At 53.0% G+C, this 23,652-nt stretch overlaps 1 protein-coding gene and 1 non-coding gene across 2 annotated transcripts; one reads left to right on the plus strand and one right to left on the minus strand.

Annotated features, from left to right (window-relative positions):
* Window positions 1-926: 926 nt before the first annotated feature.
* Window positions 927-22,852, minus strand: ADORA2B (adenosine A2b receptor). Its single transcript, XM_044249201.1, has 2 exons — window positions 22,422-22,852; window positions 927-2,027 (listed from the first exon to the last, which is right to left on the minus strand). The coding sequence occupies exons 1-2, from the start codon at window positions 22,754-22,756 to the stop codon at window positions 1,364-1,366; spliced, it is 999 nt and encodes a 332-aa protein (XP_044105136.1). The 5' UTR covers window positions 22,757-22,852; the 3' UTR covers window positions 927-1,363.
* On the plus strand, window positions 13,152-13,282 carry LOC122908135. Its single transcript, XR_006384914.1, has one exon. It is a non-coding gene; the product is annotated as a small nucleolar RNA SNORA18 (small nucleolar RNA).
* Window positions 22,853-23,652: the final 800 nt, after the last annotated feature.

Consider the following 23,652-nt stretch of genomic DNA (forward strand, 5'->3'; position numbering starts at 1 on the left):
GCTGTCGGCGAGGGAAGGGGTGGTTTGCTCTGCCTGCACTGCAGAGCCCTGCACCAGGCCAAAGGAAGGAAGGGGCTAAACGTCCCGCCCTGAAGGAAGCCCAGAAACTGCTAGGGGCTTTCAGTCTGAAGAAGAAAAACGCCCGAGAACTACCAAGAGACATGTTTTAGAGGAGAGAAATGGGACTCGATTGGACCTGGACAGAGTGAAGGAGCTGTGACGGTGACGGTGAAAATGAGACCGTGTGCAGCCAGGAGACTTAGCAAAGCTGTTCCCAGCCGGAGCAGGAGCCTGGAGGGCCACGAACGCTCTGGCTCCGCGGGGGCTCGTAAATCTGCAGTGTCCTCGTTCTCCCGAGTTTACTGCAGAAGGAAATGCAGCTGCGAACAAACAGAAGAAACATCTTACAGCCCAGGGAACGCCCGGCCCTGGAGACGTGCGGCGCCAGGCGAGCACACGGCGGGGAAAGGGTGCAGGTGACATGGTGGGGGTGGGGGGGCAGAGCCCTTTGTTGCTGCAGATAAAACCTGTCAAGACTCGACTCCTTGGGAAACTTGAGCTGGGTATGAACTTCTCCTTTTAAGCAGTCTTCACAATAAAGGAAAGGATGTGGGTGCAGCACGCTAAACTTGTTGTGAAGTTTTATTTTTATCTCTTGTAATAGAGGTACATGGATGTAGGATTTTTACTTATTCACATTTTCACACTTGGGCTCCAGGGACGTGGCCAGACTGCAGCCTGGTGGGGATACACGTGACTACCTAAGGGCAGAAGGGGCAGGTGCTCTCTGGTAGGGGAGGGATCACATGACCCCTGTTCTTCCTCTAGGGTGGTGTGCAGTACATGGAGAACAATGTTCCCCAAGACTGACAGTCCACTTACGAATTTACAAGAGTAGCATTTCCCCAAATAAATATAGAAGTCTGTTAACTGAAGAATTACACTTTTAATTTTCCTGGTCACCTTCCTAGGAACAAGTATTTATTTTTAGTATGTTCAACTTTTATTCTTTCACTGCCTCTACATTAAAAAAATTTTGTATTATACAGTTCACAGTGTTTTACAGTAAAATAGTTTCATGTTCTACCATGAAAAGATGCAGACTCTTAAAAACAAAACAGTCTTTTACAATCCAGGCCATTGGCATCATCCACACAGCAGCCAGAACGAACCAGAAATACATTTGTGAACCTTTGCAGCCAACTAATAACATGCATATTATCTAAATATGTGGTCACTCAAAAGAGAGGTGGCCCATGCCCATACACAGTGTCACTGTCTTTAAAAACAGGAATCAGCCAGTGAGGTCCCATCCCTTTGTTTATTGAGAACGTGTGCCTTCTTGAAGAGGCCGGGCCCTAGGTCATAGGCCCACATCAAGGGCTGGCTGTGCCCCTGCCTGCCCATTCCCGCTCTTGAGGACATCCGTCTGGCAGAGAATGTACCTGGAGATGATTTTGTGAAAAGTGTAGCGGAAGTCCCGGTTCCGATAGGCATAGACAATGGGATTGACCACCGAGTTGGCATGTGACAGGAGAATGGCCGTGTTCATTACCCACTTGGGCTTAGCCTTGGACTTGGCTGGCTGAAAGAAGGTGACACAGTTGATGGCATGTACTGGCAGCCAGCAGAGAGCAAAGATCCCAACGATCATGGCCAGGGACTTGGCGGCGTGGATCTCCCGCTGGATGATGGTCCTGGAGTGGTCCATCAGCTCCGTGCGCTGCAGCTGCCTGCAGGCCTCCAGGAAGATCCAGATGTAGATCACCAACATGATGAGCAGCGGGGGCAGGACGCACCCGAAGAAGTTGAAGTACACCATGTAGCTCATGGGGACCACGTTCTCAAACAGGCACCGCACGAGGCAACAGCTTACATTTGTGGCTCCATCCCAGGGCTCCGTGCAGTTGGCGGCAGTGTTCTTACTGTTCCACCCCAGGAACGGGGTTAGTCCAATGCCAAAGGCGAGGACCCAGAGGACAGCGATGACTCTTCTCGCTCGAGTCCCAGTGACCAGACTCTTATATCTGTTCAAAAGAACGGCACCCGTTATCGTCAGCGCACAGAACTGTCACCAGAGCCCGAGACCCCACCTCTGCTTTGTTCTGTGGTCCTCATCCCAGCAACCTTTAGGGCCGCCCTCAGAGGGCAGCAGCCTTTTACCCCCAACATGAAGACCTCCAAATAGGTATGAACGACTTCACTCTGACAAGCTCAGAGCTTCATCCTTGAATGCCTAGCTCAGCTCTGCTGAGTGACAGATCCTGGTCAGTGAGAACAAGTGGAGAAGTCTTCGGGGGCGCTTTCTTTTTTAATAGTGTTTTTTAAAAATATTTTATTTATTTATTTGACAGAGATCACAAGTAGGCAGAGAGGCAGGCAGAGAAAGAGGAGGAAGCAGGCTCCCCGCTGAGCAGAGAGCCCCATGCAGGGCTCGATCCCAGGACCCTGGGATCATGACCTGAGCCGAAGGCAGAGGCCCTAACCCACTGAGCCACCCAGGCGCCCCTTTGGGGGCGCTTTCTAACGACCCACATCCCGAGCTGTGAGTCTAGGTCTTCTGTAAGGCACTGTTCTAGGTGCTGAGCCACACTAGTGAACAGAACACCTAAGATCCCTGCTTAGAAAGCACGTACATACTGGTAGGCGGAGACCAGAGATCCCAAACCACAAACCTGCTAGTAAATTATACAGTGCGCTATCAGGAGAGGTGTAGAATGAAAAAAGAAAAAGCAGATATGGAAGACCAGGACTGGCAGGAACTGGAGTTTTCAAGAAGTCAGTCAAAGGAGGTTTCACTGATCTGGTGAGACTTGAACAAAAGCCTGAGGAGGTGAGCATCGGAGCCCCCAGGGGCCCAGCAGCTCTACCGGGCCACCCTGGGCAAGAATCCTGGCCTCCCACACACACAGAGAGGTCTGTCTCCGACTGTGCCAACAGTCAGCTCTGGAAACTGCCGGAGAACAAGACATCTGGCAACGTCCCTCTCTCTGCTAGCAGCGAAGCTGATAAAAACGGGAAAATACTGTAGCAAATATTAAGTAACTCTGGTAGTTCTGAAACTTGGAATCTTGTTAAAAATTGCGAGAAATCAACATGTAATGTAGACATTTTTCCATAAACTAGTCCATATATGGTTTATAGCAAAGCTATCAGGCTTGCTGTTAATAATTGGTCCATAATATGTATTCAATGTCAGAGTAAATGAGAGAAAATCTTTCCTTAACACCTCTGGGAAGAAAACGGGGAAATAATTTGATACATGTTACCTGAAGACCTGCCTCTCCAGTGTCCAATTTCCCGAGCCTGAGGTAGAAAGCCCAGACTCTGCTCGGGCCCACAGCACCCCGCGGCCCCAGCCCCACCCAGCCAGGGCCTGCTGGGGCTCCCCGAGGGCTCCCGCCACTCTCCACACAGGATAAACACCTGTTCCTGTTTGAAGGGTCACCGCCTTTCCGGATCACCTCTCAGGCTCAGGTGGCCACTCACTCCCTCTCCCTGGCCCCAGACACACACCTGGCACAGAGCTTATTTATCTATGCCGATGGTTTCCCCTCCGCTAGAAGGTCAACCTCAAGGACCGGCACTTTGTCCCTTTGGCACTGGTACCCCAGGACCTGGCGCATATCTGTTAGGTTCTTAATGATCTGGTCATTATGAATGCATTCCTTATTTGTTATCTAACTTGTTACCCAATGGCTTTAAAAGAAGAGCACTTACTTGGAACACCTAAGGCCAGGGGCCTGGACTGGAAGGAGAATGGGCCCAGTTTGCTGCAGAAGCTCACAGAGATCTTGCCTCATGACAGCCACCCCTGACCCTTTCTCCCCCTGTGACAGCCGCTCTCCACAACAGGCAGCGCAGTCGTGGGTCCTTTACTATGAATGGCCCGGTGGGCTCCACTGCTTGCTAAATTTCCCTGGGCCGCTAAATCCATCTATTTCTAAATCCTTTCTGTTTCCCCCCCTCATTCAGGAACACACAGCCATTCCTTTAAAAAGAAAATGTTCCTGGGGCGCCTGGGTGGCTCAATGGGTTGAGCCGCTGCCTTCGGCTCGGGTCATGATCTCAGGGTCATGGGATCGAGTCCCGCATCGGGCTCTCTGCTCAGCGGGGAGCCTGCTTCCTCCTCTCTCTCTCTCTGCCTGCCTCTCTGCCTACTTGTGATCTCTCTCTGTCAAATAAATAAATAAAATCTTTAAAAAAAAAAAAAAGAAAAGAAAATGTTCCTGCTGCCCATCACTCCATCGGAGAATGCGTCAGGAGGCCCATGCAGCCTCCCTCAAAGCCAAGCACTTAGAGTCACAGGAATCCAGATCTACGAGGCTGCTTCAACAGCCTGCCCTTTCTGTCCTGTCGTTCACAGGATTCAGCTGTATTTAATTGTGTGCACTTGAATACCGGCCAGTGTGGGGCCGAGGCGAACCGTATTTGGTGTAAGCAAGTTCTCTGGTGTGGATACAGGAGGTGGTTCCAGCCAATGAGACAAAAGGAAGCATGGTAGGGTACTTCCAGGAAAGATTTTCCTTCTTGATAAAATGAGAGAGAACCCATGAAGAGGTCTCTTTCTCGCCACCCATCCCCTTCTGCTTTTGATGCTCCTGTCAGAGGCCCTGATGCTTAGAGCGATGGCAACCATCTTGTGACCATGAGGGGCTAGCCTGGAGACAAAGCAACGGCCAAGCAGAAGGAAGGAAAGGGCGCGGGTCTTTGACCACCTTTCTGAACCCTGCACCAACCGTAGAACCATCATGGCTCCACATTCAAGTTAAAGAGATCATTGAATGTCTTGACTGCTTAAGCCACCGTTCATCCCAGAGCGAAAAGCATACAACTTGGAAGGGACTTTTCTCTCTCCTAATCAAAACTCCCTTATTTTACAAATGAGGACACAGAGATACAAAGCTTTGAGGAACCAAAGCAATGTAAGACCCAGAGACCCAAGCTGGGTCGGGACTCCCAGGCCAGTGCTCCCTGCACCACACTATGCTGAGGCTTATTTTACGTGACTTTTTTTTTTTAAAGCAACATTAGACACTGGACATGGAGGAATGACGGGTGGGCTTCCCACCAGAGTCCAGAACAAGAGCGGGAATCCACCTACATCTGAACTCAGAACCGCTGGATCCTGCACATGTGAAAAACCACTTTTATGCTCCATGGACTTAGATAAAGCAGATGATTCCATCTGGGGAGCAGCCGGTCACCCCTTTGTGAGCCCCCAAACACAGCTTCTCTGCTCTCCTGGCTTACTATCTCACTCAGAGCCCTTCCTACAGCCCGGGCGCTCCGCTAGTCACGGGAAACATAATCACAGCCCTCCTGGGTTGTAAAGCGAACGAAGGAGAAAGTCAACAAGTAGACACACAAACGTGTCATTACAAATCAGGGGGATTTTGGCCAAACCAAAATGAATAGGGAGCAGATCAGAGGGAAAACAGGAAGGCTCGGGACAGAGGATGCTGGGGAAGGCCTCTTGGGCAGAGCAAGGCGCAAAAGGAGTAAAAAATTTGAAGAGTGGGGACGAGAGCATTCTAGTCCGAGCAGCATGGTAAGGCTTACAGACAGGAAGGGATTTTCCTTTCCCAAAGAAGGGAAAGGAAGACCCCTAAGACGAGGCAGGGGCCGGCTCATAGGCCATGGGAAGGAATCTAGATTCTGATACTCCCAAGTGCACTGGGAAACTTGAATTTGTATTTTAAGCAACGGAATGGTGCTGACTTAGGTTTTGTAAAGTTCACGGTATGGAGACTGAATTTTAGGGAACCAAGAAGAAACGCAGATCAGTTAGGAAACTCTTGGTGGCTCATTCGAGAGAAAATGGTGACGTGGACCAGGTGACAGCGAAGACGATGCCAACAGATCAGCCCTTTGAGGGAGAACCAGGCGCCTGGGTGGCTCAGTGGGTTAAGCTGCTGCCTTCGGCTCGGGTCGTGATCTCAGGGTCCCTGGATCGAGTCCCACATTGGGCTCTCTGCTCAGCAGGGAGCCTGCTTCCTCCTCTCTCTCTCTCTGCCTACTTGTGATCTCTCTCTGTCAAATAAATAAATAAAATCTTTAAAAAAAAAAATGGACTGGATGTAGGAAGATGAGAACTGAGGATGATTCCTAGGATTTGTCCCATCCCACGCATGCATTTGTTATACTGAAACAGCATCAAGGGGATTAAGAGCAAGACAATGGATGTCAGTATCCTAATGACAACGATCCTGAGAGAGAAAATGTAGAAAAAAAGGCAAAACTAGGGGCGCCTGGGTGGCTCAGTGGGTTAATCCTCTGCCTTCGGCTCAGGTCATGATCTCAGGGTCCTGGGATCGAGTCCCGCATCAGGCTCTCTGCTCAGCAGGGAGCCTGCTTCCTCCTCTCTCTCTCTGCCTGCCTCTCTGCCTGCTTGTGATCTCTCTCTGTCAAACAAATAAATAAAATCTTTAAAAAAAAAAAAAAGGCAAAACTATTAAAGCGGCTGAGAATCTGGGAAGGTTGGAGTATGTGGCCCAGGGTGCGTGCGGAGGGACATGCCGCTGTGGCAGAGAGAAGGAGAACAGGGCCAGGGCGGGAGGGGCAGGGCTGGGCGGCTACAAGACCTTTAAGAACTGTGGTCACTCGGCCACGGAAGAAAAGCTGTCCCCTACGGGGGCGGGGCACGGGGGCGCTGGAGGTCTCACCGAGCAGAAAGGAGCTTGCTAGAAATATGTGGTGGGATGACGGCCTCTGTGGTCTTGACAGGGTAACATAACAGCCTCCGTTTAGGACGAGGTGCAGGCTGACCCGTGCAAGTGCGAGGCTGAGGGGGAGTCAGCAAGTTGCACAGGAAGGTAGACCAGGATGCAGATTCCCGGGCTGGGCAGCAGGGGTGTGGGGCAGTGTGTCTGGACAAGGGGAACATCGAAGGTTCATGTCTTTTGCAGGAGGGAACAGGATGCTATTCTGGAAAGGACAGTGGGGAGACCCAAGAGAAAGCACTCAAGCCCGAGTCCCCACCCAAGGCCCTAGGTGTAAGCAGAAATAAGGGAAACCATGTCCTTGGGGGGCCGCCTTAGTCAAGGCCAGGTGGCCGAGGGAACATCCGGAGAAGAGATCAGAGAAGACCCAGAGATCTGGCAGTGGCCCAGGGAATGGAGAGCTTGGGAAGAAGAGGCGGGACTGGGTCCAGTCAGTCAGGGAATGTACAGAGCACTGTGGGGTTGAGAATTTGCGGAATTATTCTGAGGCCCTAAAATACTCAGCTAAAGTGGAGTAAAGCCACATCTCCGCTTCATCTTTAATATACCAAGAGTCCTTGAAATTTTTTTTCTGAAGATTTTATTTTTTATTTATTTGGCAGAGCATGAGCAGGGGGACCAGCAGGAGGAGAGGGAGAAGCAGGCTCGCTACTGAGCAGGGAGCCCAATGCGGGGCTTGATCCCAGGACCCTGGGATCATGACCTGAGCTGCAGGCAGACGCCCAACAGACTGGGCCACCCGGACGCCCCGAGTACTTAACACTTTAAAATTTTCTTCATCTAAAACAAGGTTTCCTCCCTCATTTCCCCCAACTGGTAGATCCTTTCCCTCTCAGGCAGCCTTTGAACCCCATGAGCAATGTTCTGGAGTCCCGCACCTGCAGACCTGCTCCCTCAGCCGTGACACTGAGCCTGTGCTGCTGACACCTCCTCCAGGAAGCCTACCCATCATGCTCAGACTGTGGCTCCCAGGTCACAGCTGGACCCTCTCCAGTTTACTGACACGACAACCGAGGCTCAGAGAGCTTGTTTTTGGCCTGCTGCCCTGAACTGCAGTCAGGACACAAACTCTATCTAACCTGACTCCGGTTTTGCCAAAAGTAGTCATTTTCCAGTTTGAGACCAGATGGCTCGTCTCACCAGTCCCAGCTCCTGCCTCTGCCAGTCACTCAGCCACAGGCCCACCTCAGGGGCAGCCAGCCACGGCTCCGCGGCTTCTCTTTCTTCCCTGGACATGTCTGCCCTCGCCGGAGCTGCCACATGGCTCCAGGCATGGCAGCACGGAGACTTCCTTTGCTCTGCCGGAGGAACAGCCAGACCCATGAGAAGGCTCCAAAGACAAAAGCACGTTTAGCACAGGCGCTCCAGCGCCATCGTGGCACATGGTGTCCACAAGACCCATGCCTGGGTGCAGGCCCCGGGGGGAGACAGTCGTGGATGCTGGAGAGAGCCGACAGCTGTCCCCACCCTGAGCAGGATGTTCCCAGGGATGACCCCTGGGCTCCCTGGCATCTCACGAAGGCTCTAGTGATCTCCTCCCCTGTCCTCTCCCCTCCTACTTCAGCTATTGCGGCCCCTTCATTTTCCAGAATGCCTGCCTGTTCCCTGGCCCCTCCTCCGGCCTGCGGAGTCCATGCTTTCCTCCCTCTACACCAGGGTCTCCCACAACATCCTCAACATGTGCACGTGCACGCCGTGTGTCCCCAAAACATTCCCGAAAGGCAGGGGTCAAGTTTTTGCCTCCATCTGCCCTTATGCCAGTCTCTGCCCGGCTGTGGGGGGCACCGAGCACAAGAGTAAGGCCAAGGAAGATGGACATCGGCCCCCAAAGTGGGAGGTGTCAGTAAAATGCAGCGACAACTGAAGGAAGCGTGAGCAGCTTTATTATTCTGAACAAGCATGAGCGATTCTCTCCCACACAAAAGGCGTGTTCTGGGAAAGGCCATGCTCTGGAAAGCGGCTATGCTGCTCTGCTGGGAGGGATGCTGGGCTGTGACCCACCCATTCTCCCTCGAAGGGGCTCATTAGCTAAGGAGATTGACAGAAAATCGGTCACAAGGAGGGACTCAACAAAGGGAACAGTGTGGCCACTGAGGTTACATAATGCAAGGCAGATTCGCCAAGTTCCGCAGAACAAGGGCTGGCCTATTTCTGGGGCAGGGTCTCCTCCCTCTGCGCTGGGCCACCCTCTGCTCAGACCAGGCCACTGCCTTCTCGGCCTCAGAAATCAGGATTCCCGGCTCCGGGGGATGGAGATCAGCCGATACCCTCGAGCGACTGCCCTGGGCACTGGCTGCAGGCTGTACGGAGTCTGCGCTCTGGCATCTGAGAAATGGGGACAGAAGGGACTACAGAACCCATCACCCACGCTGCTGGGCTCTGAGCACAGAGAGAAGGTGTTCAGAGCACCTTATGGACCCACAGCTCTAGGGAGATGTGCATGGAGTTGTCATTGGTTCTTAAATTGTTTACTCTTTGTTTAGGGACTTTTTCCTTTATATTCTGTCCAGATCGCAAACTACATTCCTCTGTAATATAGACATTTCTGCCTTCAAGCATGTATACATATATATGTTATTAGGAAAACTTCGTATTCTCAAAAAGTGCCCATGAATAGTAACAGGACGTGAATCAAAGTCGGGTTAGGACGGACCCCTCAAAGCCTACAAAATGTAACCAGAGCACTAACATCTGAGAGCGCCCGGGCAGGCAACCTGGTGGGGCTGGAGGCCGCCACGATGAATATTAAAAACGCACCCAACAAATCTAGTGGAGGTTCTGGCAAAACCTGCATTAGAGTGAGGCTGCGGAGGCCGCGAAGTGCCAGAACGAGGCAGGTGAGAGCTGGTCGGAGCTGTTACAAAGCAGGGTGTGGTGCGCAGGGGGGCCCCAGCCTGGCCCCAGCCCAGGGGCGGCTTTCAGAGCAAGTGGGCCCAGACACAGGCACTGCTGGTTTTTTCCTTCCTCCTCGTTCCCCTTTGGGCTCCTAAACACAGCTTTCCTTTCCTGCTGAAAATTTTAAGGGTATCCCACAATCCCAAGCCCTTTCACCAGGGCTGAACCACAGATGAACCCAAGCAGTCCGCACGGGGACCAGCATACCCCACTCTTCACCCATGACACGTGCACGAGCTCCCATCATGGAGGTTCACAAGGAAACAGACTCATCGTCCTGCAGGACAGCGCTGTGCTCCCCAGGGACCCTGCGATCCCGACGGCGCCCCTTCCCCAAAACTCCATCACCGTAATGTGCGTCTCCTTCCACCTTAACGGCAAGCCTCTGCCTCGTTCCCGGCCGACTCCACAGCGCCTCCCGACTCCACAGCGCCTCCCGTGGGCCGGGAACACGAGTGCTCAGCAGGAGTCTGATCTTGGGAGGAGAGAGGGGGAATCTGGTCTCTCCTCCCAAGTTCAGGGCAGGGGACACGGGAACGAGCCCTGCTTCGGCTTCAGCCCCTGGTTCACGAGAGGCCACCTTCAGAGAGGGCCATCTCCCTGCTCATGGAACCAAACGAAAAGGGTTTGTGAAAAGTCGTCATGGACAGAAAACGGGAGAATTCAAATGGCGCTGTCTGTATGAAAGAAGTAGAATCCATAGCCACGAAGAACACTGAAGACCCAGCTGACTTCACCTACAAATTCTATCAAACATCTGAGAAAGACGTAAAACCATTCTTTTTTTTTTTTTTTTTAAAGACCCTGGGTGGCTCAGTGGGTTGGGCCGCTGCCTTCGGCTCGGGTCATGATCTCGGGGTCCTGGGATCGAGTCCCGCATCAGGCTCTCTGCTCAGCAGGGAGCCTGCTTCCTCCTCCTCTCTCTCTCTCTCTGCCTGCCTCTCTGCCTACTTGTGATTTCTCTCTGTCAAATAAATAAATAAAATCTAAAAAAAAAAAAAGATTTTATTTATTTATTTGACAGAGAGAAATCACAAATAGATGGAGAGGCAGGCAGAGAGAGAGAGAAGCAGGCTCCCTGCTGAGCAGAGAGCCCGATGCGGGACTCGATCCCAGGACCCTGAGATCATGACCTGAGCCGAAGGCAGCGGCTTAACCCACTGAGCCACCCAGGTGCCCCAACACGTAAAACCATTCTTACACAAAAAGGGTAGACACCATCTGGTTCTGTGTACATGAACTTCGGGTCTATGAGCAGGAAAGTCCCTTGGTGCCCATTTGCAGTAAATGTATGAAGGGTTATCTGCCTTGTCCCCACCATCTGCGATGGTCCTAGCTCTAGTGTGGGGGGCAGCCCGATGTAAGGACAGTGCCTGGCCACCCGCCAGGTGACAGCTGTGGTCCCCAGAGCCTACCCTCCGGAGGAGGCCAGGACCCTCAGCAACTCTGGCTCTTGGGGCAGGGGGCGGGGTGGGAAGCAGCTCTGTCATCTACTCTAACAGGTTCGGACATATCTGAACCCAGGGGTGGAGATGCCCACTGCTGAATGTACAGGTGACTGGACAGAATCCCAGTTGTCCTTTGCAGTAACCCAAGAAAAATGGAGGAAGAACGCAGGTGGCCAAAAAGAGAGCTGTCAGTACTCCCCACCAGCTTCCTATGGCCAGAAGACAGTCTACCATGGTCTGATGGTGATTCAAACCCACTGAGATTAAAGATGGGGACCAGGACCAGGTCTCCCAGAGGTCACCTTGGAGGCTGTTTTTTTGGGGACTCTCACATTTTGGTTTTCAGGTATCCGTGAGGACTCAGGGACAGCCTGTGGTTGCTGGGCTCCAGACTCTGATTTTCAAATGAAATAAGAGCCCCCCAAGAGAAGGGGTCCCTGCCTGAAACCAAACCAAAGAATTAAAAAAGGACCCCCATAAAGTATCCTCCCATGGCTAGGGTTGAAACATACTGCTAGAGATAGCACATTAATTGTCAAAAGCATCAGCCTCTATATGGATGTCAGGAGGCACGTAACATCGGTGCATCCCATTACTGGTGATGTTAGCTTGGATCACCTCATTCCAGTGGCGTCTGCCAGATTTCTCCACTGTAACCATGTGTCCCATTGTAATTAGCAGCTATCTTGGAACAGATACTTCGAGACTACGTATCTCACTCCTCATCAGACTTTCACCAATGAGTTTGAGCAGCTATTGATGATTCTTGCCTGAACGAGTTATTACTATGATAGTTGCCAAATGATTTGCTTAACGCAAGCATTCCTACTCATTAATTAGGTGGCATTCTCCGTAAGCAAGAGTTCTTCCAACTCATTATTCAAAAAAGGGAATATCTCCTACTTCTTCCACTGTGAGGGCCTAGAAGAAAGGACGCTCTGGTGGCAGTGAGCACACTGATCCAAATCTTGGTTTCTAAATACCATTCTCCACTGAAAGGAAACAGGACTCCACAGGGAAATGCCTGACTCCAAAGCCAGAAAATACAATGTGGGCTTGAAAAACCTTTCTGTGACAAAAAGTACGGAAGTGCTCAAAAAAATTGAGGGGAACACTTCTAGAAGTGAACTTGAGTGGGCTCCCACTGGCTCATTTTGGGCATCAAAATGAAAAACACAAAAGATTAGAACACATTGAAAGAAAATAAAATCCCATTAAAATGTCCATTCTTTTTTTTTTTTTTTAAAGATTTTCTTTATTTATTTGTCAGAGAGAGAGGAAGAGAGAGCGAGCACAGACAGACAGAGAGGCAGGCAGAGGCAGAGGGAGAAGCAGGCTCCCTGCCGAGCAAGGAGCCCGATGTGGGACTCAATCCCAGGACGCTGGGATCATGACCTGAGCCGAAGGCAGCTGCTTAACCAACTGAGCCACCCAGGCGTCCCTAAAATGTCCATTCTGATATTTTAAAAAATAATGGAGCAGAGAGAAGATAAAACTCTTTTTTTTTTTTTTTAAATGAAGGATGCCAGTTGATACAGATGGCATGAAGAGAAAGAAAACTGCCATTTTACATGGTAATAATGGACTCCGGCAAGAGTCATCGCTGGGAAAACATACACTTACAGTGACGAGCACTGGCAGACACAGCTGTAACCAAGTGATCAGAGCTGACATGCCAACAGTGGGACACATGGAGATGGCCCGCCTTCTCATGTGACAGATCCAAACGGACAAAACATCAGGTAGACAGTATTCACCCAGTGAGAGCACTGGGACTTATAGTAAGGCACTGGGAGTATTAGGTAAAGGAAGGAGGGGCAGTTAGGTTTTCGTTTTAGAAAGACCGCCAGCAGGGCCAGGAGGGCAGGCCTGGAAGCAGAGAGACCAGACAGGAAAGTAGATGGTAGACTTGATAGCACCAAAGAGAAGTGACTGGGGAAGGATTTAAGAAACCCAAGGTCATGGGGTGGGGGGGCTGTTGTTGCAAAATGCAACTGACAGGACCTGTTCAGTAACATCTTTCAATAAAGCTTTAAAGTTCTTTATGTTAAATAACAAAGAAAGAAAGAAAGAAAGAAAGAAAGCAGCTGAGGTCTATCCTGATGGGGCCTTCTCCAGAGACCTGCATCACTGGGAAGGCCTCGTACAGAATACGTGTGGTCTCCGCTATTCGCAGAACTATGTGTTAGATCTGTGGGAAGGAACTACAGGACTTCAATCGTCTAAAACCATCAAAAACCTAACAGTCACACTGTTTAAACCCCAGGCACTGGTGGATCCCTACAATCTGTGCAGTTCTAGGATGTGACAGTCCAGGGGGTGTCTGACATAGAGAACCAGGCAGAGCCATCTACTCTGACCCTAAACGTGACCCTGAAGTCAAGAAAGTGGGTCCCAAAGGTTACAGGTGGGGAATTTCTGAAGTACATCCATATTTAAGTAGAGATCAAAGCAGCCCAAGTGAAAGGATTGTGGACTGACAGTGACAACCGTGGACTAAACAAAAGATTCATTCATTCATTCATTCATTCGAGGGGGTGAGCATGCACAAGCAGGGGGAGGCACAGAGGGAAGGAGAAAGAACCTCAAGAAGGCTCCACACTTGGGGCAGAGCCCAACATGGAGTTCAATCCCAAGACCCCAACATCATGGCCTGAGCCAAAATTAAGAGTCAGACACGTAACCGACTGAGCCACTCGGGTGCCCCAAAAGCTCTTTCTAAAAGGGCTATTTTGAAGATCATGATTCTGACTTTGGAGGAATTTAGGTGATTGGCAGTGGAAGAGTCACATATAAAATTCCTTAAGTAAAAATTTATTGACTTAGGATGCCTGGGTGGCTCAGTGGGTTAAGCCGCTGCCTTCGGCTCGGGTCATGATCTCAGGGTCCTGGGATGAGCCCCGCATCGGGCCCTCTGCTCAGCAGGGAGCCTGGTTCCTCCTCTCTCTCTTCCTGCCTCTCTGCCTACTTGTGATCTCTCTCTGTCAAATAAATAAATAAAATCTTTTTTAAAAATTATTAACTTAAATTTTATAGGAAACCTTTTCCTTTAGTTTTTCTAAAGATTTTATTTATCTGAGAGAGAGAGAGAGGGCATGAGCAGGGGGGAGGGACAGAGGGAGAAGCAGACTCCTCACTGAGCAGGGAGCCCGATGCGGGGCTCGATCCCAGGACTCCAGGATCATGACCTGAGCCGAAGACAGACGCCCTGACTGAGCCACACAGGTGTCCCTCCCCCCAATTTTTTAATTAGAAGAGCAGGTTTGATAGCGGTATTGAAATGAGCATTGGAAATCGAGATGTCATCTGCAGAAAGCTGCTCTGGGAAGTCTGTGGGTGGCAGGACTAGGACTGGAGCAAAACGGTCACTAAACCAAAGAAGGTGGGGTTCAGCAGGATGAGGAGCATGAATTTGTTCAGCGAGGCAGAGAGCCTGCAGAGGCAGCTGCCCTGCCAGAGGCTGGGGAACCGCATTGGGCGGGACCCCACACAAAGCCGGAGGAGTCAGGTCCAGAGCCAGGCAGAAGGGCTGCCGGCCCAGACTCCCCAGGCTCCACGCTCAGCCGCCTCCTGTACCGCTCCACCATAACCTGTGCGCTTTCCCGAAGCCCCTGCATGTCGGGGGTCAGGGCCACCCAGCTGCCCACGAACCTCGAGGTCACCCTGGACTCCTCCCTTCTCCTCATGCCCAACATCCGACCAAGACAGCAAGCCGAGACACAAGACACAACCCGAGCCAAAGGCAGAGGCCTTCAGGTTCCAGGTTCCACTTAATTTTCACTTCTCAGAAAATCCCATTTACAAGACAGTAGAGAAACACAGAAAGAAAATAATTTGTAACAATTCTAAAAATAGAAGTGGAGGGTGATACCCACAAATCAGAGATTTTAAGGAGTTTCTGGAAAGCAGAAGGCAGGCAGGATCATCAGGATGGGGCAGGGCCCTACATCAGAAACAGAGAGGGCCAGGAAGAGAGACTCCAACCCCGCAGTCTGCAGGTACCAGAATGGGATGTACGAGAGGAACGGAAATCAAGGGGAAAATTGCCTGTGGACCAGCTTTGGGGGCTGTTGCACTCACTTCCAGTCACTGTCCTCCCATCTCCCCTGGAGTGTGGACCCCCTTCGGCCTCCACCCTCTCCCCAAGCTGCAGCGTGAGACCTCACAACAGAGGAGGGGAGCGGGAGGAGGTTCCAATGACATATACTTTGTGCCACGGGAAGGAGTCTGAACTACGTGACTCCAAAACCTTCTGAAAAAAGGTTTTTCAAAGGCAACTCAAAAATTGTCAACCTCAAATCAAAAGTAAAAATATGAACGCTAAAATTAAAAAAAAAATAGGGAAACTAGGGAGGGAAAGTCAAGGAATTCTGCCAGAGGAAACTAAAAAGCTATAGTGTTGAAAACTCGAATGCAAGAGAATTTTAATTAAGAGACAAAGATCAGTCAAGGAGGGGAATTCCATGAGAATGGGAAGAAGACTTGGGTTACAACCCCCAGAAGGAAAGAACAGAGAAAGGGGGAAATAAGGAAATGATCAAGCGTTTTGGATAGTTTTCTGAGCACAGATCCTCTCCTTCTTGGGTTGGTTTATTGAGGAAGACACAAAGAAATGGAAATTTTGTTCCACGCTCATGGATTGGAAGAACAAATATTGTGAAAACGTCTACACTACCTAGAGCAATCTACACATTCAGAGCAATCCCTATCAAAATACCATCACCTTTTTTCACAGAGCTGGAACCAATAATCCTACAATTTGTATGGAACCAGAAAAGACCCCGAATAGCCACAGCTATGTTGAAAAAGAAAACCAAAGGGGAGGGCATCGCAACTCCGGACTTCAAGCTCTGTGATGAAGCCATAAGCATCAAGACAGTATGGTGCCGGCACAAAAAGAGACACAGAGATCAATGGAACAGAATACAGAGCCGAGAAATGGACCCTCAACTCTACGGTCAACTGATCTTCAACAAAGCAGGAAAGAATGTCCAATGGAAAAAAGTCTCTTCAACAAATGGTGTTGGGAAAACTGGACAGCCACAGGCAGAAGAATGAAACTGGACCATTTCCTTACACCACACACAAAAATAGACTCAAAGTGGATGAAAGACCTAAATGGGAGACAGGAATCCATCCAAATCCTGGAGCAGAACTCAGGAGCACCCTCTGTGACCTCGGCTGCAGCAACTTCTTGCTAGACATGTCTCCAATGGCAAGGGAAGCAAGGGCAAAAATGAACTGCTGGGACTTCATCAAGATAAAAACCTTTAGCATAGCAAAGGAAACAGTCGATAAAAACCAAGTAACGACCAGCAGAATGGGAAAAGATATTTGCAAATGACAAATCAGATAAAAGACTAGTGTCCAAAATCTATTAAGAACTTACCGAACTCAACACCCAAAGAACAAATAATCCAATCAAGAAATGGGCAGAGGACATGAACAGACATTTCTGCAAAGAAGACATCCAGATGGCCAACAGAAATGTGAAAAAGTGCTCCACATCACTCGGCATCAGGGAAATATAAATCAAAACCACAGTGAGATACCAGTCAGAATGACTAAAACTAACAAGTCAGGAAATGACAGATGCTGGCAAGGATGTGGAGAAAGGGGAACTCTCCTACACGGTGGGAATGCAAGCTGGTGCAACCACTCTTGAAAACAGCAAGGAGGTTCCTCAAAATGTTGAAAATAGGGCTACCCTACGACCCAGCAATAGCACTACTGGGTATTTCCCCAAAGATACAAACGTAGTGATCCAAAGGGACACGTGTACCCGAATGTTTCTAGCAGCAAATGTCCACAATAGCCAAACTGGGGACATGGGCTCAGACTCAGACAAATGTTGCACCTGCCGCGGTTTCAAGTCACAGCTCAGGGCTGAGGAGGGTTCACAATGGCAGAGGAGCACCCAAGTCCTTCTGCCCTAGTCCCGGGTGACTTTCCCGCCAGTCCTGAGAGTCGTGTTCCCTTCTATAGGTAAGAGGCTGGTCACAGGACTGACTATGTGTGCTGCTGTCCCAGGAGGGGCCCTCGCCCACGCCACCTGCCGGCTTTCTGAGCGCCTCTCCTCCCCGTTCTCCCTCAGGCCCATGAGAGCCCTTCAGAGGATGGCCTTCCCCCTTTTTTTCTACTAAAACTTATCGGACCATCCTTTTTCTGACATCATTTCACCAGACAGCTCTGACCATTAGCGGCATCTGCTGCCTGGGACCTTCCCCCAACACACACTCTTTTTTTTTTTTTTTTTTTTTTAAGATTTTATTTATTTATTTGACAGAGAGAGATCACAAGTAGGCAGAGAGGCAGGCAGAGAGAGAGAGAGGAGGAAGCAGGCTCCCCGCTGAGCAGAGAGCCCGATGTGGGACTCGATCCCAGGACCCCGAGATCATGACCTGAGCCGAAGGCAGCGGCTTAACCCACTGAGCCACCCAGGCGCCCCCCCAACACACACTCTTCACGGTCACTCACATTTGCACCCAAAATACTGGTGCCTCCCCCATGCTGGGCACTGGGCCCAGTACTGCCGCCTGGAATTTAAGAACAATCCCCTCCCAGGAGTCAAAGAGCTCATGCTCAGGGCAGAAAGAGACCATCAGCTATGACCAGGTAAAGACCTACTTCAGGGCTTGAGAGTCCGTGATAAATGCAGTCAGTGGCCAGGAGAAGCCTCTTCACACCAGGCAGGGAAACAAGCCGCCCTGTGGGACTATGGTGGGTAAGGCCAAGGGGCGTGGCCAGAGCCACTGAGGCCCGGGGGCCACTCTGGCATCTTACTCCAAGGCACCACAGCAGGGCGTCAGGCAGGGGGCCGAGGCGATCCGATTTAAGGCTCCAATCCCCCCGTTTGGCAGCGTTCTGGAGAACGGCTACAGGGGAGCAGAGAGTGGATTTCAGGACATCCTCCCCTTACAGATGGCTTCCCTCCCCGCCAGAGGCCCCAAGCCACCCCAGGCTTCTCCCGCTGCTGCTGGCTTCTCCCAGCATCCCTCGGCCATGGCTGCATCCGTCCGGGCCCTGCCTCCACCTTCACGGCCTCGTCCTCCCTCTCCATAGGTCTGTGGGTCTTCTAAGGATGCAACAGCGTTTAGGGACCACCAGAGAGATAATCCAAGAAAAAGTCCTCCTCTCAAGATCCAGGGAAAGTAATATTCATTCCTTTCCCACATCAGGTAATGTTCACGTGTTCTGGGACACCTTTCAGGGGGCCACCACTCAACCCACGGCCATGGGAATGGTCTGGAAGCAAAAGAAGGACGGACCAGCAGAGGAGTCTCCCATGGAATTTGTAGGTCTATTTAAAAAAAAAAAAAGGGTTCTGCAAAAACACTCAGAATCCTGTGCCAGCTCCTACCCTACAGCTCGGTCAGCTAAGGGCAGCTAAGTGCCAGCCACACTGTCACCCAAGGCACAGTCTTGCTAAGACATCTTCAACAGCTACCTCCCAAACCGGCCATAGGTGGCACCAAGAAAAGGCCTCCAGGTGGCAAAGGGAACAGAGGCTGACCCCAGGGTCAGGGTCCAGGGTAAGAACAGACAGACACACCACGCCCCCTTCCCTGAGCACACCCAGGAAAACACCCTCCTTCAGCTCCGCTAGGAAAACCACTGGCCGAGACTCAACACCCCTGGAGCAGGGTCAGGAAGGCCCCCAGACAGAGGTGAATCACAGTCACCCCCCACCCCCACAGCTCAGCGGGGGTTGTGGCCCCAAGGGCAACAGGATTAGATCAGGGAGGAGGAAATGCTCCTGCCAGAAATGGCCAGAGGGTGAAGTGCGGGGGGGTGGGGGGAGCAGCTGAGGGCAGACACCACCCCACATACACCGGGGCAGGGGAGCCTGCCCTCCCAGCTCAGCTGTGTGCTGCCCCCCATGACTGCACCAGGTTGGCTCCGCCGGGGCCAGCCTCAGAACTGCATGGACTTGAACTAGAGGAAGTGGCCTTTCTTCTGTGTGTGGACACCCTTCAGTCTGAAGGCCCGGGAAACCGTGCCTGGTGTGTGCAGACCTCTTCCTTTTCAAGTCCCACCAAAGTTGTCATGTTTGTGCCTAGCATCACATTGGGGCTGCCTTTCCCTCTGCACTGTGATCTCTGCGATGTCACTGAACACCTTGACAACTGGGTGGCAGGTGGGACCTGGGATCTCTGTGACCCTGGGCTGTGCTTACGAGGGGTTGACCGCTCAGGCCTTGCACTCAGAGCCCTGGGGCAGGGATGCTGGTGGAGCCTGCCACACCCATGACCTGGGTGGAACCAAGGGCAAGTCTGAGGACTTGCCAGTTCCCCACTCAAAGATCCTGCCACTGGAATCTGCCCCCCTACATCGCACCCTGGAGATTCTGACTCAGTAGGGCCCAGTAGGGCCCTGTAATCCCTTTGGGCCTGCTCACAGGGGCCTTGCTCTCCAGAAGCAGGAAGTGCTAACAGCGGAGGGATCCTCCCCGCAGGACTCAGAGGAGCCCTGAGAACCTGTACACTCTCCACCCCACCAGGGTGGGGACTGGTGCCAGGGACAGGTCAGATGCCAGAACCTTCCCAGGGCGGGAGATGAGGCTGCTGGCACACACTTCTTCCAGACCTCTGAACTCTCGTGGACCTACCAGGAGAGCAGGAAGGGGATGAGCTCTCCTCCCAACTGACCATTCCTTCCATCCTACACCTGCGCCTCCCCTCCTGCCCTTGGCAAATGCAAAGGAGAAGTTAGGGGCCTGCGGTTCACATTTCTTCCCCCTTAACACACCCACACCCGTTTTTTTGCAAGTCCCCGCCCAACACAAACCAGGACAAGAACTAACAGATTTCAACTTTTATGGAATTTCCTGCTCCGCGGGGTACAAGGGATTCTACCAGTAATTCCGGGTGAGCTGGGGTCTCTCTGGGCCTTAGCCTGGAGCAAAGCCAAGGGGCTTCTGTTAAAGGGGCAGCTCGGACTGGGAGCTTGTGACCGACTGCCTGCGGCATGCCAACAGGCCCAAAGGCCATCAAGTCACCAACATGAAGACCAAGAGGCAGAAAGGGGACCCCTAAGAGGCTGTAACATGCTGCCCCAAGCCTCGGAAATCTCAGGGTTTTGTCATCTAATGGGATGCATAAGGCCTCCTGGTCCAATGCCAAGGGCAGCAGCAGGTGGAAAGGCCCAGAAACACAGATCGGACCCCAGTCCAGCCGAGCAGGAGGTTCCTGTTCCCACTGAGACCCAGGACACAACCCACAACTACGAAGTTCAACATGTCTGCCCGCTTATAAGGCTACTAGGAGCCTTCTCCCGGCCAATGCCCTCAAACACATTTCCCTTACAACCACCAATTGACTGCAGACAGATCGTGCTTCCGGAAACGGCAATGTGCTTTCTAGCCGCATCCCAAACACATATGCCGCACACAGCCCTGTAAGACAGCCTGATGGCACAGCGGGAATACAGTGCCAACTCTGAGCGCCAGTCCTGGCTCCAACACTCATTCCAGACGCATCACCCTGAGCAAGACTAATCTCCCAGAGCCACCACCCCTCTTATCTATAAGACGCAGGTACCAGTACCTACTCTCTGAATTACAGCAAGAATGAAAGGATAAGGGCGCCTGGGTGGCTCAGTCATTAAGCGTCTGCCTTCAGCTCAGGTCATGATCCCAGGGTCCTGGGATCGAGCCCCGTATCAGGCCCCCTACTTGGCAGGGAGCCTGCTTCTCCCTCTCCCACTCCCCCTGCTTGTGTTCCCTCTCTCTCTTTCTCTGTCAAAAATAAAGAAAATCTTTAAAAAAAAAAAAAAATGAATGAAAGAATAGGGGCACCTGGGTGGCTCAGTGGGTTAAGCCTCTGTCTTCAGCTCAGGTCATGATCCCAGGGTTCTGGGATCGAGCCCCCCATCGGGCTCTCTGCTCAGCAGAGAACCTGCTTCCCTTCCTCTCCCTGCCTGCCTCTCTGCCTACTGGTGATCTCTGTCTGTCAAATAAATAAATAAAATCTTTAAAAAAAAAATGAAAGAATAAAAGGATAATATAAAACGCTTCTCAGACTTGGCACACAGTTGGTACCCAATAAATTCATTCCCTTTCCTCCTGCTCCCGTGACTCAGTTTCCCTTCCCAGCTCCAAAACCAAAGAGACCCAAAGCTCACCCAACTCAGAAATGCCAAAAGGGCCCAGGCAGGGTAGGCAGTAAATAATATCAGTTGGCCCTGAGGCTCCCTCCCGGATACTCCCGCTCTCAAGTGCTTGACTGAATTCCATCATCAGCTACAACGGGGCACTTCTCACCCTCCCCTGGCACACCCCTATCCCTTGCTGACTGCCCCCCCTCCCCAATCTACATCTTTTCACTGGGCGGAAGAGACCACCCATAAATCCTCAGGTTTTCTGAAATCCTGCTGGCACTTCCCCAGCCTGCTGGGACAGGGCAGTGGAAGGTAAACAAGGGTACACAACGGGCATGGTGCTCTGAGGCTGTGCGTACTGGCCAACCGGGCAGCACTCTGACTCTAAAAATGAGTATCCAAGGGCGCCTGGGTGGCTCAGTGGGTTAAAGCCTCTGCCTTCGGCTCAGGTCATGATCCCAGAGTCCAGGGATGAGCCGCCTCGGGCTCTCCGCTCAGCGGGGAGCCTGCTTCCCTTCCTCTCTCTCTGCCTGCCTCTCTGCCTACCTGTGATCTTTGTCTGTCAGATAAATACATAAAACCTTAAAAAAAAAAAAGAGTACCCCGAGGTGATTTGGGTCACCCTTCAGCATGAAGGCACGGATGTTCCTAACGTTCCCTAGCGTTAGCTGGGTCCTCCTCCCACCCCACTCTACTCCCGGGTCGTCCTGTCCCTCGTTTTGTGGCATTCTGAAGTTGGGTCTTGAGTAGTGTCCATTGTGACAATGCGAAGTCCCAGCGTCCTGGGACCTCCCCCGCCTCCCAACCTCCAGCATTCAGGGAGCGCGTTCCGCCGCTGCTCTGGACCCCAGCCTCGGTCGCGGGCGGCTCGGGGGAGGAAACGTTTTCGCCACAGAGGAGAAGATAGCATCACCGAACCTCCTGCGCCCTGGCCCCCGCCTGCCCGCTGGGGGTGGCGCTTTCCCCAAAGTTTCCTCCGCGGGCAGGCGACCGGAGACCGCACTCCGCAGAACTCCTAGAGCCGTCCCTACGCAGAGCCCCTTAAAACCACGTGCGCATCCGGGGGAGCCGGCCCCGGGCACCGAGAGGGTCTGGGCAGCCCGGGCGCACGTGTCCCTGGGAATGGCCGGCGTCCTCCAGGCTGGGAACCGGAGGTCGGAGCGCCCCGCGCACGCCGCCCAGCAACCGGGGCCTGGCGCTGGCGCTCCTCTGCGGGACTTCGACGGAGCCCCGGGGTCGGGGACGCCGCGCGCCTCACCTGAGCGGGACGCGGATGGCCAGATACCTGTCGACGGCCACGGCCAAGAGACTGAAGATGGAACTCTGCGTGAGCACGAGCACGAAGCAGGCGAGGAAGAGGCAGCTGTGGAAGTCGGTGCAGAAGCCCAGGCTGATGGTGATGGCAAAGGGGATGGCGAACAGCCCCACCGCCACGTCGGCCGCGGCCAGCGACACCAGGAAGTAGTTGGTGGGCGTCTGCAGCGCGCTCGACGTGCCCACCGCGGCGCACACCAGCACGTTGCCAGCCACCGACAGCGCGGCGATGGCCAGCTCCAGAGCCACGTACAGCGCGTCCTCTGCCTCCAGCGGCATGGCCGGGCCGACCCAGCCCCTGCGTCGCCTACCCGGGCCTCGCTGGTCGCGGGGCAGCCGCGTGGGCCCCGCCGGGCACGGCAGGAGCGCCCGCACCACGCGGCCGCCGCTCGCGTCTAACCTGCCAGGCTAGCGCGCCGGGACCCGGGATTCCGGGGGCGGGACCGCGGGGAGGCGGCGATGCCCATTGGCCGGCGCCCCCGCCCGTCTCGGACCCCTCGGCGGAGCACCGCCCCTTCTCCCGAGCCGTGGACCCCTCTGCGCCCGCGCGGGGCCACACGGGGCTCGGCAGCGCCCGCGGGGGCAAGGGCCGTGATCCCCAAAGCGTCGTGTGGTGGCGCTCTCCGGCAAAGTCAAGTTCCCCAACTTTCCCTTGGGCTCCAACTCCGTGGGTGTGTCCCCAGCAGTTGCACTGTCTGCCAACCGGCGCGGCGCCAGCAGAGCCCGGATCGCCCAGGAGACTGGGAGCCGACTCCGCCCCGGGCACCCGCCAGTCCCCCCAACCACGCCCCAGCCGTTCCACCAACAGCTCTGGCGCATTGAGGACCTGAAGCTTTTGGGCCTCCCGCTCCCGAACCCTGAGCACCCCACCGGTCAGGCAGAGCTTGCCTTGCAAAGTGGACGACATACCGCACACAGCGAGCGGGGTGGGGCGGGGGAGGACGAGGGGCCTGAACTCAGACGTTCCCACCTGACCCATCCCTTCGGGTCGCGAAACCCCAACAGCAAGTATGGCTCTGGACCAGTGCAGCTCTGCGCCGCTCCTCCCCTGCACCCGTCAGGCTCCCCAGCTTCACCTGTTCCTCTGCGCTCTCGGCCTCTATACAGGCCGTGACAGCTCTGCCTTCCACCTTGCGACATGCTCCGTGTCCTTCGTCCACCCCACCCCCATGCCA

Source organism: Neovison vison, chromosome 5 (genome assembly GCF_020171115.1).
Source record: "Neovison vison isolate M4711 chromosome 5, ASM_NN_V1, whole genome shotgun sequence".
Lineage (NCBI taxonomy): Eukaryota > Metazoa > Chordata > Mammalia > Carnivora > Mustelidae > Neogale > Neogale vison.